The sequence below is a fragment of the Podarcis pityusensis genome (assembly GCF_964106645.2).
Source record: "Podarcis pityusensis genome assembly, chromosome: 5".
Taxonomy (NCBI): domain Eukaryota; kingdom Metazoa; phylum Chordata; class Lepidosauria; order Squamata; family Lacertidae; genus Podarcis; species Podarcis pityusensis.
In genome coordinates, this window is record NC_138032.1 from 65817523 (window position 1) to 65833324 (window position 15802).

The 15802-nt window shown below is 41.6% G+C and overlaps 1 protein-coding gene and 1 pseudogene across 4 annotated transcripts; both read right to left on the minus strand.

The window, feature by feature from the left end:
• Positions 1 to 4545: 4545 nt before the first annotated feature.
• LOC308477588 (gastric triacylglycerol lipase-like) lies at positions 4546 to 14260 on the minus strand. 3 transcript variants are annotated; one of them, XM_081006320.1, is made up of 11 exons: positions 14143 to 14260; positions 13395 to 13444; positions 11966 to 12078; positions 10109 to 10232; positions 8434 to 8632; positions 8024 to 8133; positions 7549 to 7685; positions 6213 to 6359; positions 5640 to 5711; positions 5481 to 5549; positions 4546 to 4872 (listed from the first exon to the last, which is right to left on the minus strand). In XM_081006320.1, exons 3-11 carry the CDS (start codon positions 12065 to 12067, stop codon positions 4639 to 4641), a joined length of 1194 nt encoding a protein of 397 aa, XP_080862446.1. In that variant the 5' UTR covers positions 12068 to 12078; positions 13395 to 13444; positions 14143 to 14260; the 3' UTR covers positions 4546 to 4638. The 3 variants fall into 3 exon arrangements, with proteins under 3 accessions (XP_080862446.1, XP_080862447.1, XP_080862445.1); XM_081006321.1 differs by lacking the exon at positions 14143 to 14260 and adding an exon at positions 13539 to 13611; XM_081006319.1 differs by lacking the exons at positions 13395 to 13444; positions 14143 to 14260 and adding an exon at positions 12440 to 12593.
• LOC308477622 (small ubiquitin-related modifier 3 pseudogene) lies at positions 8642 to 9354 on the minus strand (annotated as a pseudogene). Its single transcript has 2 exons — positions 9271 to 9354; positions 8642 to 9145 (listed from the first exon to the last, which is right to left on the minus strand). The product of its transcript is annotated as a small ubiquitin-related modifier 3 pseudogene (transcript).
• Positions 14261 to 15802: the final 1542 nt, after the last annotated feature.

Below are 15802 nucleotides of genomic sequence, written 5' to 3' on the forward strand. Positions count from 1 at the left end.
ATAGCTCGTTCAGGCTTTGTTATTTATATTACGTTTTTTTATCGTTCTGCAGTTTGAAGAGCCAGGTTCCGTAGCCTGTTTATAGCAGAACTGTGCAATCCAATACTGATTTGAGAAGAATTATGATTTGACAAATTTGGAATTGGGCAGTTTATGAGTTGCGTCAGATTTGTGCAGTTTGCTGTAGCAGATTATTGGTTTTGGAGCTAACTTAACTGTTTTATGTGGACTTGTGTAACTTGAGGGATTGTGCAATTTTCCATACAGTGCGGTACACTCTGATGTGGTTTAAAATTGGAAGCTTTAACTTGATTTGTTTCAAATGAGGCTGTACAATTTTCCATATAGTTGGTGTAATTTCATTTATATGGAGCTAGGACTGTACAACTTTTATTCAATTCGAATTTCCATCACTTTGCTCCCAATCACTTCAAAGAAGTGATGAAACTTAAAAGTTCTCACTGATAGACTGGAGAAAACTTTGTGCAGGTGTATTGTTCCCTTCAAATAAAACGGATTGATTTCCTTTTATTTATATTTAATCTTCCATTCCTTTGATCCTGCATACTGCTGCTATATAAGAGTAAACGAATAACTACAACTCAGCAGCTTACATGACAACACCATATTCTGAACAGACACATGGCTTCTCCTTGCAGAGAAACCTGTTTCTTGGGCCAGGAGTTCCTCTTGCTCTATGATGTCATTTTGCACCGAGAGCTGCAGGGCGACCTCGTGCCTTGTAATTAAACAGAATATCAGCATATTGGATTATTGTGGGTGTGGCAGAATGGGGAAACTCAAGAAAGCCTTCTTGCACCTTGCCTTGCGCAACTGCTGCACAACAGTGCTGTAGGGTTGGCCAATTGCTTCTTAATAATCTGATAAGTCACTTCTTACCTTCCATCTCAACCCACAGCCAGGAAGAAATCTGGGGGTGCTTATTACAACCTCTAAGATCCTGGGATAACACTCCCTGCATTTCCGAGCCAGATCCCTTGCAGTCTACTCAGAGAGTAAAGCCAGCCCACAGTTCTCCGAATTCTTAGAGCTCATTGGAGCCTGCTAGTCTTTAACAACCCTGATCCTAAGCTCCTGTAGTATCAACCCAAGTGATCTAAGCCTGTGGGAGATTACACAATCTTTGAGTTTGGCAAGCATATACACTCTAGTCCTCCAAATTATATGAATGAATGAATGAAACTTTATTTGCGTCAGCCGTCAGCCATAACAACAAAAGAACATTGCAATATAATTGGGAAACACACTGAACCAATTGCAGTCTGTGACTTCTTCTCCTTATGTGTGATGCATTCATTATTAGAACAAAATAAAAAGTTGATTATAAAAACACAGTTTAGGGTCCTGAGTCAGCAGTCAGATAGTGGATCTTATTCTGATTGTGCAAGCTTTGCTGTCATCTGCTCCTCTTGTTCTGCCAGGAGAAAGGACACTGTGGCAGTGATTGAGCAACCTAGAAATATGAAATTTCATTAAGAAAATAAAGGAAGGGAGAAGGTGGCAAATGGACAAAACAGAATGCTGAAATAAAGGAGACTTGGGGAAACAATAATACACATCCTTTCTTAGATAGCTTAACCCAAGAATGAGAAGAAACTGCCAGGGAAGCCAAGGGCATGAGCTATTTACTTTCTTCTGCTGCCACCTACTGACTTGTCCAGGAAATGAATAGCAATATGTTGTTTCTGGAAAGCTTCTCCCTATAGATAGACACAGGTGGAATCTACACACATATAAAAGCATTCTGAAAATGCTTGTTTTAAAAATACATTGAATTTTCCATAAGTCTCACCATCACCATCTAGTGTCACATGTATATTGCACTTAAAACACACTTAAAATGTTTTATTTGCAGCTGAGTCCACAGGCTCTGCATTGCATCCCTCCTATACTTTCCCCCATTCAGATCAATAGCATTTTTATTCTTTATTTTTTTAAGTGCTTAAGTAGTGCTGGATTTTATAGCCTGCATAGCAGGAATTTCTGCAAATGAACTTATTTCTGTTTTTTTGAAAGAGAGAGAGCAAGAGAGAGAGAGAGAGAGAGAGAAGAGAAGAGAAGAGAAGAGAAGAGAAGAGAAGAGAAGAAAAGAAAAGAAAAGAAAAGAAAAGAAAAGAAAAGAAAAGAAAAGAAAAGAGGTAGAAATGAAGAATGGGAAACCAAACAACGTGTCAGGTCCTGAAACCAAAAGATGGAAGAAACACACAATTTGTGGGCAGTTTTGTATATCTGTAGCCTGACACAGATGGAATGGCATAAAATGATCCATTATCAGCTTGGGAGTTGAGGGACAAAAGATACGTATAATTCAGATAAGCGTTGGAAGAGGGGTCTTTAAACTCCCTTCTGCCCACACCAACCACACACTGAAGGCTCCACAGGGTCAAAGAGCACTCTCCAAGCATCACTCTCTGGAAACAACCATCCAAGTAGGACTGGAAGCAGCACAAAGTGGTGCCACCCATCCCTAAACTCAGACAGCTGCTCCAGAAAGATACCATGGCTGATGGTATCGAAAGCTGCTGAGAGGTCAAGGAGAATTAACAAACACACAATTTGGGCAGCTTGAATGCTTACATACTAAGCTGGTGCTTTTGCTCCAGCAGAGTGACTGTCTCCAGTGCAATAAAAAAAAAATAATAATTATTACATTTGTTAGTTGCTTTATGTTGCCCAGGGCAACCCAAAGCAACTTCCAACCAAACAACCAAATAATAATAATAATAAATCACATTGATACTGTCATGAGTTTGACAGTGTGGGTTGGGGACTAGGCTTTATGTCATTCTAAGCCTGGATCCAGCAAGTGTGAAAATATAAGCCAGGTTAACTTTCCATGTTGAGGTGTTAGTCTGGCTGCCCACGCTTTCCCTGAGCTGGCTGCTAGCTTCAGAAAGTCAAAAGACAAGAGATGAGAGTGGAGTGATGTGACCTTGAGGTAAAACAGCAAGCTGGAGAGAGAGTCAGAGCAACGCTGAAGAGCAATGTTTGATTTATGTTTGAATCCAAGGCTGCGGCTATGGAGGAAACTGTTAGGAGCTCAGCCTACACTCGAGTAGGACCCTGGCAGAGACAGATGCCCAATTGGCATGTTCTCTCCCTGCTGGTTGATCGTTCAGGAGCTTTAAAAGCTTTCTTCAGCCCGAACATCACCGGCACACTTAGGGATCCTCAGAGTCTTCACAGCTTCGCGTGACAGACCTCAGCAACTCAGCATTTTGGCTAATCTACTTTATTTGCATATAAACACACACGGAGCACTGCAACATGGCTCCCTCTCTCTCTAGCATCAGACAGCAAAGGGAAAAAAGAACAAAGGACAATAGTCCCACTTCATGGAACACAGTAACACAAACATCCTGTCTCCATCACATCCCACTCTGTGGAGTCAAAACATACCACGTCATGTGAAAGACAACAATCCCATGACTGCAATCATGGAGCAGGAATTCTAACAGAAACAAGACCCCTTTTGGTGTGGATGCTGTGAACCCCTCCATTGTTGGCTCAGGTTGTATACAGTGGTATCTTAGTTCTCGAACTTAATCTGTTCTGGGAGTCTGTTCAACTCCCAAAACCGTTAGAAAACCAAGGCGCAGCTTCTGATTGGCTGCAGGAGCTTCCTGCACTCAAAAAGAAGCCGCATCAGACGTTCAACTTCCAAAAAAAAATTGCAAACCAGAACACTTACTTCTGGGTTTGTGGTGTTTGGGAGTTGATTTGTTCGAGAGACAAGCTGCTCGAATACAAAGGTTCCACTATATATGTGTAAATAAACTGCATATCGTGAGGACACCAGAGTCTCTGCTGTGCCACATATCCAAAAACCCTGGAATCTTGCAACGCTTGGAGATTGAGGTGGCGCACAATATTACAATAAAATAGTGGAAAGCTTTGGCTTGGTGCCTAAAGATATATGATGATGGTGCCGGGCAAGCCCCACTGGTGAGAGCATTTCACAAATGGGGAGCCACCACAGAAAAGGCCATTCTCCATGATTTTCAGGTAGAATTCAGCAGGGCAGGAGATATCAGACCCTGAGATCATCTCCTGAGGCCCTTCTTCATGTGCCTCTTCCTTGAGAGGTCTAGAGGGTGGCAACACGAGAACAGGACTTCTCTGCAGTGACTCCCTGTCTGTGGAATGCTCTCCCCAGGGAAGTTCGCCTGGTGCCTTCATTATACACCTTTAGGAGCCAGGCAAAAATGTTCTTTTAACCAGGCTGTTGATTGATCTGATTTACAACCTATGCTCTTTTAAAATGTGGTTTACAGGGGTATTGGGTTATTGTTTTTATTTTTATTAGTTATTATGTTGTTTTATATCTTGATTTTATTCTGTGAACTGCCCTGAGACCCTTGGGTATAGGGCTGTATATAAATTCAATAAATCATCATCATCATCAGGAATGTCCTGGGTTATGTGTAAATTGGGCAATATATTTATCAAATCCAATTTGACTGATGTGCATTTAAATCTGAGGTGGGGTGAAAATGTACTGGGTACAGTAATACTATGAGAAAGTTTTATAAAGTATTAGTTTATTTCTTTATTTTAAAAAATCAGACAATCAGGAAAGCAAAGGGACTTTGTTCCTATTCCAAGAGAAACATTTCCTTAGAGGTTCTCTTTTAAATTCTCAATGATTTTATAATACATTCGATCAGCAGCATCAAGACCAAACACAAAATCCAGATGATTCCACTCAGGAATATATTCGTGGTAAAGAAGGTTTTTGATCTTGGGGATTAACATATTGACATCCTCAGGGCCAGAAAGCCAATCTTTTCCAGAACTCCAGACTATTGTTGTTACATTCATATTCCTTATATTGTATTCAGGAGGTTGAACCTTTAAAAAAGATTGAAAGAGAAAATGAGCTCAAATGAAACAGAATAAGATTTTAGCAAAGTTTTGTCCATTTTTTATGTGTAAGGGGAGGGGGAAGAAATGTAAAGAAATATGTCATAAAAGTTATGCACTGTTAAACAAGAAGAACCCTAAATATGGTTTACAAAGGGGATTTTTAAGAAAAATCAATAAGAAGAGTTAACAACAATAATCTAATACTTCTGCAAAGTTAAAATAGCAAAAAACAGATTGAGATCCTGTAGCATTTTTTTATTAGCTTGTTTTACTTTAGTTGTTTGGTAAAAGGTACAGAATATTATTATTATTATTATTATTATTATTATTATTATTAAATTAATTTTAATCACTTCAATGTTTTAATCACTTCATCAGGCAGTGTAAGCCAGCTTACTCTCTTGAACAATCTACTTTCTTTCTTTCGCCTTATCACCCTTTCCCCACTGTCACCTGTCAGTTGCTTTTTAGAATAAATACAGCATGGCATTCAATGCTTTAAGGGCAGTGGAGATAGTAAGGGCATTTGCAAACTTTCAGTATTTTTATTTTCATTTTGGAACAAAATCTGAAAAAGTTGGAAAAGGCTCTACCTTGCCATAACGAGCTAGGTTGTCAAACAATCCATAATCATAAGCTTGGAGTTTACCACCAAGGATGCTCTGCAGATAGAAGAGAATCTCAAATGTATGCATGTATCAAGAAAAGGAACAATGGGAGAGGGGAAGGTTAATATTTCCGGTGGACCATACCTGCTTCCAATGGATTATATTCTGCACAGATGTTCCAGATGGGGCTTGGGCTGCATACACATCTATTCGGCTCTGAAAGATAAAACAGCTTCTTTTGCACAACCCCACCCAGGCATCGAAAAGGTTAAACAAGTGACTCAGAATAACAATATTTATAGGATTAGCTAAACGCGCATGCAGTGATGTACAGAACTGTGGCCTGACAACAGCTGAAATTTTGTGTATGATTGCAGTTTGTTCCCTTCTTGCCTCGACTGCTTAGACCAGTGATGGGGAACCTAGTGGACATTGCTGGACTCCCATCAGCCCCAGACAGCATGTTCAAAGGTCAGGAATCATGGGAATTGTAGTCCAATATCTGGATGACCGGAGGTCCTTGGTTTAGACAGAACCAGACAGATAATGTGTCTCTGTTTATCCAAGCCAGGCACCATCTACTCAGTTTCATGTTCCGGCTCCTTCCTTGGTCTTTAAGTGGTCTATACTTGAGTGTGGCCATTGCTTTTCATAATACATGCGATTCAGGAGGAGTAGGTGGATGCAGAAGAGCATATATTAAAAAATTCTACTCACCAGGTTTAGGTTCTTCTCATTAAATCCACACAACATGAACAGGAGGTTGCCACAAATGGGGGCCAATAAGTTTCGGCTGCAAAATTCAGCAGCAACCAAAGAACCAAAAAAAGTTTTTGGTAAAAATTCTTTCATTCCAAACATGGCCTGCAAAATTTCAAAGTGACACTTGTGTTAAGGATACGGTATCCTCGTTATTCCAGTTCCGTAGAGTGATAATATGATCTAAAAAGTCCCAAATTATAAGCACTTAAGATAGGCCAGGCACAGACACTGCTCTGCATGGCAAATGTCTCTAGTTTAAGTACTATTGGAATGCGATGAAATGTGGGCCTTAAGAGAGCCCTTCTAATAGACTATATTATCTATTAATTGATTAAAATTTTGGAAAGGCATCTGCACATGGATCCCAGTGCAAATGAAAATACAAACATTTGTACAATATTAAAACAACAACGTTCAGTGTAATGCAGTAAAATCTAAAGTAATTGTACATCATATATGAAGGACAATCCTAAAGTCCTGAAAAGTTAAAGACCAAGAGTGGCAGGAACAAAGTGAGGTGGGGGCAGGACTTAAAGCAGACAGAATGCACCTCAATGGAGATGCAAATCATCCCCTCCCTGGTCAGCAGATTTGATGGAGTGTGAGGAAACAATCCTCCTCCTTCTCGGCTGACCTGCACAGATCAGCTGACCTGCACTGTGTATCCTGTGTGTGCATGGGATAAGTGTGTGAGCAAGAGTGCGAGGTGGCCACACCCACTGCTGTCCACAACTGCTGTTGGCATGGGGCCCCCCAGAGGCTTAGCCATGAGTGAATGTGGTCCTCAAGTCAAAAACATATAGCCAGTGCTGCGTTAAACCAACGGTCTGCCTAGTTTACAAGGCAAAGTTGTCCACTGATGCACTTTTTTCACGGGGCCACTGCAAGGTTTAATAAGGGCCTGGCCAAAGTGCGCTCTGGTGGTGCCTTTTCACAGCCTCCCGGTTGTTTCACCCGAAGCTTACCAGGAGATGGGTGTTGGCAGTTGCAGGCAGCAGAGGAAATGGGCAGCTGCGGTGAAGGCACTGCAGACCTAGCCACCCGATACTACGACTGCCGCCATGCTTCACTTCACAGCGCCAGGCCACAGAGAAAAAAAGAGGCTGACGTCAGCTCCAATGCTTGCCCAACCCACGTCAGGTGTTGATGCCCAGCCTGGCAGGCATCACACAGTGCTAAAGGGTAAGGAGTTGCTCTTGTGGTTCTTAGGCCGCAGCAGCACTAAATTGTTTACCACTACAGGGTATTCTGCTCTGGATCTGTATAGTGAAGACTCAGAAGAACGGCATACCTTGATTTGCACTTCATGAAGCAGAGAGAGCTTTGCCATAGGAGTTTTAGCATATTTAACTGTGGCAACGGGAGCCAAGGCAATGTACAACTTGATTTTTGCAGCCAGTCGAGGATTGGTAGAAAAAGCTATAAAAGCTGAGGGGAAGAAAGAGGAGAGAGGAACAGGTTTTGTCATCAAAGAAAGGAACTGGGGGGGGGGGGGGGGAGTTTAATGGTAAACTTGAAGAACTGGTTTGTTGACATTTTAGCTTCTAGGGACAAGGCAAAGCCAGGACCCCACACCCCACGCATCACACAACTACAAGCAAACAAGTTTAGCAAAATCGTCATCTACAACTTCATATTTCACTGCATGTGGCTATGCAGAGTGAATGTAAATAGGAACCTTTAAATAGGTTGCAATTCTAGGCTTGCCTATTTGGAAATAAGTTTTACGTGTACCTGCTGGTCAAGTTGCAAGCTTTTGAACTTACCCATGGTGGTTCCTTGTGAATGGCCAATATAAAACAGTTGTTTCTGTCCAGTTTTCTGCAGAACATAATCTATAGATGCCGGAAGGTCATATTTTGCCATCTGATCAAAGCTGGGGGGGGGGGGAAATATTATCCACATTAAGCTGGCTTCATGGGGATAACAAAGGACTTTCCAGACTCTTTGAATTCCAGAATGTTATGTCAGGACTATTATCTTCCCATTTGCACTGTGCTCAGTAACTGCAGATACTCTGAGGTTACTGAGAGAAGAGGGCCTAACATTATGATCTTTTCAGCACAATAGATGCTGATGTGATCAATGCATTCTCCAATGTGGGGCTGTCTGTAATGAGAGCTTTATAGCTGGGACAGGAATGCTGCACACTTTTGCTGTGCAACAATCAGGTTACCTGAATTCCCAGAACTCCACTGATCTGGGTGAAAGAAAGTGATGTCTTCTGGACCAGCTGTTCCCTCGGCTGTTTCCTAGCCAAACATCATAGCCAGCATCAGCTAGCATGAATGCCAGGCTGTTATGAGGAAGGTTTTGGAACCAGTTTGCAGCATCTACAAGCAAGCCATGCTGCAGAAATACTACTGGCCTTGGCCCTGAAAGAAAGGAAAAAAGAGGGACGCTGAACAATCTGGGGGATGCTTTGACTGGGCCCATTTTTATGACGCAGTAATTTTCCACAGGTGCAGCTTCAACTTGCACACACAGTATATCAGGGACAGGGAAATAATTTGGATAAATGTCTTCAGAACATGAGAAGATTCTTGTATGATTGGCATGTTCATTTGTTTAATAGCACATCCAAGGACAGATGATAAAGTGAGTTGAAATTTTACATTCCTCTTCCTAAAAGGACAGGATATTTAGCACATGCCACCCGTCTACTGTTGAAACGCATCAATAGTCTCCTCATCTTCCATTTCCAACTGTGCAGGTGTATCTGTTTCATTAATTGGTCGTCCATCAAGTCTGAATCTAAACTGTCTCATTGACAAACCCTGCCTCTCACAATAGGCCTTCATTAGTTTACTTAGTGGTGTGTTGCATTTTGTTTTACTTTTAAATTGATATGGTCATTCTCCGTTTTTTACTCCTTCCTTGGGCTTCTCCTAGGACATGGTGTCATGTCAGGCAGGGACCTCTCAAGGAGCCAGTCCGTGCATGCTCGGAGCCCCCGGCTTCCTGCACTCTCCTCTCCCACCCCCTTTCTGGCCTCCTATCATTATCTTTGAACTTTGGCAAGCTCAAAGGCAATGATGTCGGAGGATTCCATAGGAAACAGAAGCAGAAATTGTTGATATTCACTTCTTAGTCCCATGTCCAGAGCAGAAATCAATCCAGCAAATACAATTGGCATTTGCTGTTGTTTTCAGTCCACAAATGATATGTAATTGATTACTACACACACACACACACACACACACACACACACGACTTGCATTTCCTCTGCATTTAAATAAATGGTGTGGAATAATGTAACAATAAAATGATTACCTCTGTAATTATGTAAATTACATAATTTACATAATTATGTATGTAATTATGTATGTATGCCAGAGGACAGTGAAAGGAATAACTTAGTTTTGTCAGAAGCTGAACTGCAGAATGGAAACAGTGCTGAATGCAATGAATGCAGGTCATAATTGAAATTGATGATTTTTTACATCACCACTCAATGGTAACTTTTGTCCTGTAATATATCACTTGCTGCTATATTAGATTATGGATCTATTGCTAAATACATATCTGGAAAAGTCTGTATGTCTATTGTAACTACTGGCTGCAAATATTTTGACATGCTCTATCTGAGCTAACCTGTCCCCAGTAGCAGTGATGCCACTCTAATTTTTAACCCCACTTTCAGTGCCCCAGACATGCACAGAGAAGGGTCAGATGAGTGGGAGTGGGGAGCAGAGGAAAGTTGAGCAATTTTAAAATTCAGGAGGCAAACTAGATATTTATACACAGATTGAAGGGAGGGGGGAAATGATTCCCCCTTTAAAAGCATATTAATTCTTAAGCATTGTTAAGTCTTAATGGAAATCAAGCAAATAAGAATTTATAGTACAAACTCGCGCCTGGGTCCGGCCTGTCAGCTCTGCCATGTGGAATTCTGAAGATGGTAAGTATATAGCCATCGTCTGTCATGACATCATGTTCTTCAGCAGGGTATTCCCAGTACTCGATGAGTGATTTCTACAGGGACACACACAATATTTAAAATCAGTTTGAGAAGCTTTACGAAAAAGACCCAATATGGAGGCTAAATGGCCAAAATATTGGGAAATACTAGAAAAGGATGGAGACAATTGGAAATTGCAGAGTTTGGAGAAAATGAAAGACAAAGTGCGAGATTGGTTACATTACGCTCAGATTAAAGAAGTTTTTAAAAATGATAAGAAACTAGGGTTCCAGGTGGAGAAATCGAAACTAGAAACAGAATTGTTAGAACCAAAGATTAAGGTACTTTCAAGGATGTATAACTTGCTGTTGAAATGGAATACACAAGATGAAACGGTTAAATCGGCTATGATAAGGTGGGCACAGGACATTGGGTATAATATTATGTTTGAGGACTGGGAGAGGTTGTGGAGTAATGGATTGAAATTTACTGCATGTAACGCTCTGAAAGAAAATGTAATGAAAATGATTTATAGATGGTATATGACCCCAGTCAAACTCGCAAAAATTTACCACCTGTCTGATAATAAGTGTTGGAAATGTAAAGAGTGTGAGGGAACGTTCTTCCACCTCTGGTGGACTTGCCCTAAAGTGAAGGCGTTCTGGGAAATGATTTATAATGAATTGAAAAAGGTATTTAAATATACCTTCACTAAGAAACCAGAGGCTTTCCTTTTGGGTATTGTCGGCCAAGGGGTGGCAAAGAAGGACCAGACATTTTTTATGTATGCAACAACAGCAGCAAGGATACTTCTCGCAAAACACTGGAAAACTCAAGATCTACCCACACTGGAAGAATGGCAGATGCAACTGATAGACTACATGGAACTGGCTGAAATGACCGGCAGAATTCGTGACCTGGGAGAAGAGAGGATTGAGGAGGATTGGAAGAAATTTAAGAATTATTTACAAAAGCATTGTAATTTGAGTGAATGCTAAATAAGATGCTAGACTAAAATAACTGAGCACCACTAAATTTAGAAGTTTTTAAGAAAATAAGTAAGACTGTGAAAATTTAACTCCTTTCGAGAATTATAAGATTATGAAATATAGAAGGGATATAAGAATTTAAATAAGATGATAAATTGCTGACAAAATGTTACAACGATGAAAGTGGGAGCGGGAGATGTGAGGAAGTCCAAAGAAAATGTGAAACTATGTTAAGACAAATGTTATATTGTTTATTATGTTTACTTTTATTGTAAAACCCAATAAACTGCTTTTAAAAAAAAAAAAGAGAAGCTTTAAAAGGCTCTGCTACAAGTAAGTATTGTAAGTATTCTGTCACAGCTCATAGGGTCTGGAGGAGGAGTAAAATCCAGACACAGCCATGTGAATGAGAGCACGCCTTGCTCATGCATTCCCTTCTTTTTCACTTCCTCTCACATCTTTGACAATGTTGTGGGAGGAAGGAAAGGAGCATACCATGTATGGGGAAGGGGGAAGAAAAGAATCTGCCTCACCCTCTTTGTACAGAACAATGGTAGTAATAATCTGGCCCTCACCCATCCCTCATAAAGTTTCTTTTTAGGGATGCTTCTCTTTTTCCAATGATAATAATCATTGTGGCCCCTAGAAGCTTTCCAACTCGTGTGTCCCCTGGAGTAGATCTGAGCTCAGTCAGCGTGGAATGATGTTTGGCAGAGAACAGGTCACACATTTTGTGGGCTGAACCCATTTAACTGATCCCCTAATGGGCTTCTCTCATTCTGTGTCTTGAGGAACATTCCCTGCTTTACATTACTTACCGCATTTAAAGTGGCTTCATAATCAACCGATCTATCCCCAATAAGTCCATGAGCTAATGCAGAGCCATAAACCAAGCAGATGAGAATGGAAGCCCACGACATCGTCTGTTTGCCTGTTGGGAATGGATCTTAATTAGCACACCCAAATTTGATGAGTTTGAGCTAACTTCACATGCGTCAATGTTATGCGTACTCAAGGCTTCTAAAACGATCAGCTTGGCGTCTTTCATCGGGTCATTGCACTTCAGGTAAGTCGACAGTGTTTTCAAAGAAAGAAGTGAATTAACTGCTCTTAGGAGCACCGTCCTGGGACGCAGGTGGCTCTGTGGGTTAAACCACAGAGCCTAGGACTTGCCAATCAGAAGGTCGGCGGTTCAAATCCCTGCGATGGGGTGAGCTCCTGTTGCTCGGTCCCTGCTCCTGCCAACCTAGCAGTTCGAAAGCACGTCAAAGTGCAAGTAGATAAATAGGTACCGCTCCGGCGGGAAGATAAACGGTGTTTCCGTGCGCTGCTCTGGTTCGCCAGAAGCGGCTTCGTCATGCTGGCCACATGACCCGGAAGCTATACGCCGGCTGCCTCGGCCAATAAAGCGAGATGAGCGCCGCAACCCCAGAGTCGGTCACGACTGGACCTAATGGTCAGGGGTCCCTTTACGTTTACCTTTTAGGAGCACCGTCCTAGACAGAAATCAACACTCAGCAGATAAGAAGTATTGCAATGTTGGCCACTTATTAAAGTTTGCAAGAACAAAGAAATTAACAGTACCTCCAATTTGGTCCCCTTCTGCAATAACAAAAATAAACAAAGCACTTCCTGTCAAATAACATGTTACATTAGCTGCGTATCTGTGCCTTTAGGTTTCTACCCTTCCCCCTACACAGCAGCAAACCAGATCAGCAATAGGGAAAAATAAGTTCTCATCGAAGTGAAAATTAGAGGGGGTTTTCCTCAATGCAGATTGTAGGCACTGAGGGGTCGGTTGGGTGGTCTGAACCAGGACTGCAGCAGGTGAGTTAAAGTAACCCAGCACCATGCTAGGGTCCCTATCTGCATCAGGGTCCCTATGCTTACAATCTGTGTAAAACAAACAAACCAGCCCTGCATTTAAAGGCACAGATATGGAGCTAAACGTACCATATTGTTTGGCCCTTGTATGAAACATGGCTACCGCTGCAACTCAAGTTTTCTCCATCCATATACATTTTCCACATTATATATCATAGGTCTCTCTTCTGCAGTAGACAGCAACCATCAGTTTTCTGTCAATCTGCCCCCCTCTGTGTAGAGAGAGGACATCTTCTACACCTATATCAGCAGAATCCATGTGCTGTACACATTGTGTGTGAACGATAAATCTAGTATCAAAAACATCTTCGATCTAACCGTATACACACTTATACACACCCAGGACAGTTCCGAGAACCTTACCTCTGAAGATCCGATGCTTCGAAATGATTCAACTGCAAAAACAGCAGCACCTGCAAAAGTCAGAAAATGCTAGTAAACCTAATGAAGGGCAGAGCTAAAACATTTAAGATGGCAAAAGGGAGCCACAGTTCTCTCACTACATACCGTTTAGAATAAACTGTGTCTCTTGTTGACCGAGCCTTTCTAATATATAAACTGTGGCGCTCAGGGGCTAGGGAGGGGAGAAGAATGCAGGGGTGACGTAAATAACTGTGACACTGTCTTGGCTATCAAAAGACAACAAGCCACTTGAGATAAGATCTTCTTACAGTTTAAGCAACCACTTGGGTCGGTTCTGCTTACATCCCCCTTTCCTCCTCCCAAAAAATATTTAAGTGCACTTTTAAAAAATGATACATCTAACATCTTTACAGGGTCCCAGTTAACCTTCATGAAAAGGTTAGCTCATAAATCAGAGCAGTTGCATGCTTTCCTAAGCTATTGTGAAACAGCTACGCAAATTACGTTTGGACAGCCAATTAATTGTTGGCTTCCAGAGGCTATTTTGAAAGTTTTTGTCAAACAAGGTTAATGTTAATCTCAAAGTTAATTTAGGATTAACATTAATCTTAAAGCTAATCTTAAAAAAGCAGGGTTTGTATAAATAAGAGAATGAAGAAATCAGTAAATCATGCTGTTTCAAAATCACAGCCTTGTGGTGATCCTTCAGTGGAATGGGGAAACTGCGAGGGTTTCCCCCTGTTCTTACCTGTGGACAACTGGTGGGATAAGGATGTGTCAGTAAGGTCAGACGTCTGCCCAGGCTGACAGCCCAGGCACTAGCATTCAGTGCACTGCCAGGTTGCACCCCTACAACTGACTGCCATGCCAGACATAGCATTGGACTATTACCTTTGCACCATGTACAAAGCACTTTTTTTAAAAACGGGGAAAAAGAAGCAAAGGTTCAGCCAGAGCAGTAAACAGCTGCTGCTGGTGGTGGTGCTAAGCAAACTCAGCTAAGTCAGTAAAAAAAAAACAAACAAAAAAAAAACCCTGCTGCAATGCCCCCACCTGCCAAACGTCAAAATGAGGGTAGCCTTCACATCGGCAAGATTAAATGTCCTTCCACGAGCAGATTGGATGGGCTGAAACAAAGGAATTCCTAAGAAGGACAGAGCTTGTGGTTTAGTCAATAGAAGATATAATTCATGAATGCCCTTTTTATAATGATCTTAGAAACAATTGCAGGTATATTTACCCATTGTTAAGATCACAGAAGGGAAGCTGATCCCAAGCAAAGACCTGTTTTCTGCTGTCTGATGTAGTATATACTTCAGAATATCTAAGTTTCCTGCTTCAAAAAAATCTGTGCTATTAAATTTCAAATTTCCTGCTTCAAAAAAATCTGTGCTATTAAATTTAAAAATTAAGAAGCAGAAATGTAAATCTTAATAATAATAATAATAATAATAATAATAATAATACTTTTGTTATTGTTTTCATGTGTAGAATGGCTGTCTGCTAACACACAATAAACTGACTTGACTTGGCCCAGTCTTTCTGTGTGGCCTTCTTGCTCTTCTGCCGTCTATTCATCACTACACCATTTCAGGTCATAGACTCCAGGGGTTGGGGCTGGTGAGGTCCAGCGGGCAGCAACACAGAGGAGCAGCAACTGTAGTGCCAAGGATTAAGTCATCCCAAGCCCCAGCCTGGTCGAGTCAACCCAGCCCAACCAGGCTGTGCGTCTGCAGGTACTGAGATTCTTGTCTGGACCTGTGAAAACCTGGAACCTCTGCTGGCTGCCTTTAAGATATGTTGTTGGTATCCGTCTGTCTCAGGCGACAATGGAGGGAGTGCCTCTGGGGGTGAAGACAAACTGTTGGACGGTTGCAGCGCCCGCTGCTGCTGTAGAGATGGACATATGGGAAAGACATGTTTTGTTGCAGCTGGGGCAAATGAAGGCACCTGGTTGTGGTGCTTCGGATGCCCTATGGCATTTATTTGCGCTCCCCCAGTAGTTGATCCACTTCTGGTCACTGCCATGTATACACAACCTGACTGTCTCCAGGCACTGCGGTTGTCTGCATGGGGTTCTTACATGGTGGGGTTGATGTTGCCAGCCTTCATGTCACGCTTGTAGACATCTTTGCAACACACGGTTGGTCTGCCCAACGGGCCTTGAAAAATAAAACTGCTAGTATCACAATGCTTTTATATACGATACAATATTATAAACCTTATTGTCATTGTCCCATACAGAACAACGAAATTGAAAAAATCTACACCAGACATTCAAAAACCAACAAGCCTGCTATCCCAGCTATCCCAGCCTGGTTAACCCCCTAAAAACTCTGATACCCCATAATTAAATACAATAAACTCCCACAGAGACTACCTTACACTGCGTTTAAAACCAAAATCGC

Excerpts from the sequence above, each read along its gene's own strand:
- LOC308477588 (XM_081006319.1), bottom strand. The coding sequence starts at position 12,506 with ATGACGAAGCCGCTTCTGGCGAACCAGAGCAGCGCACGGAAACACCGT. Across the intron at positions 12,079-12,439 it reads TTTATCTTCCCGCCGGAGCG|GCAAACAGACGATGTCGTGG; the intron begins GTACCTATTTAT and ends CATTCCCAACAG. Across the intron at positions 8,633-10,108 it reads CAGGCCGGACCCAGGCGCGA|GGCCAAGGCCAGTAGTATTT; the intron begins GTTTGTACTATA and ends CCTTTCTTTCAG.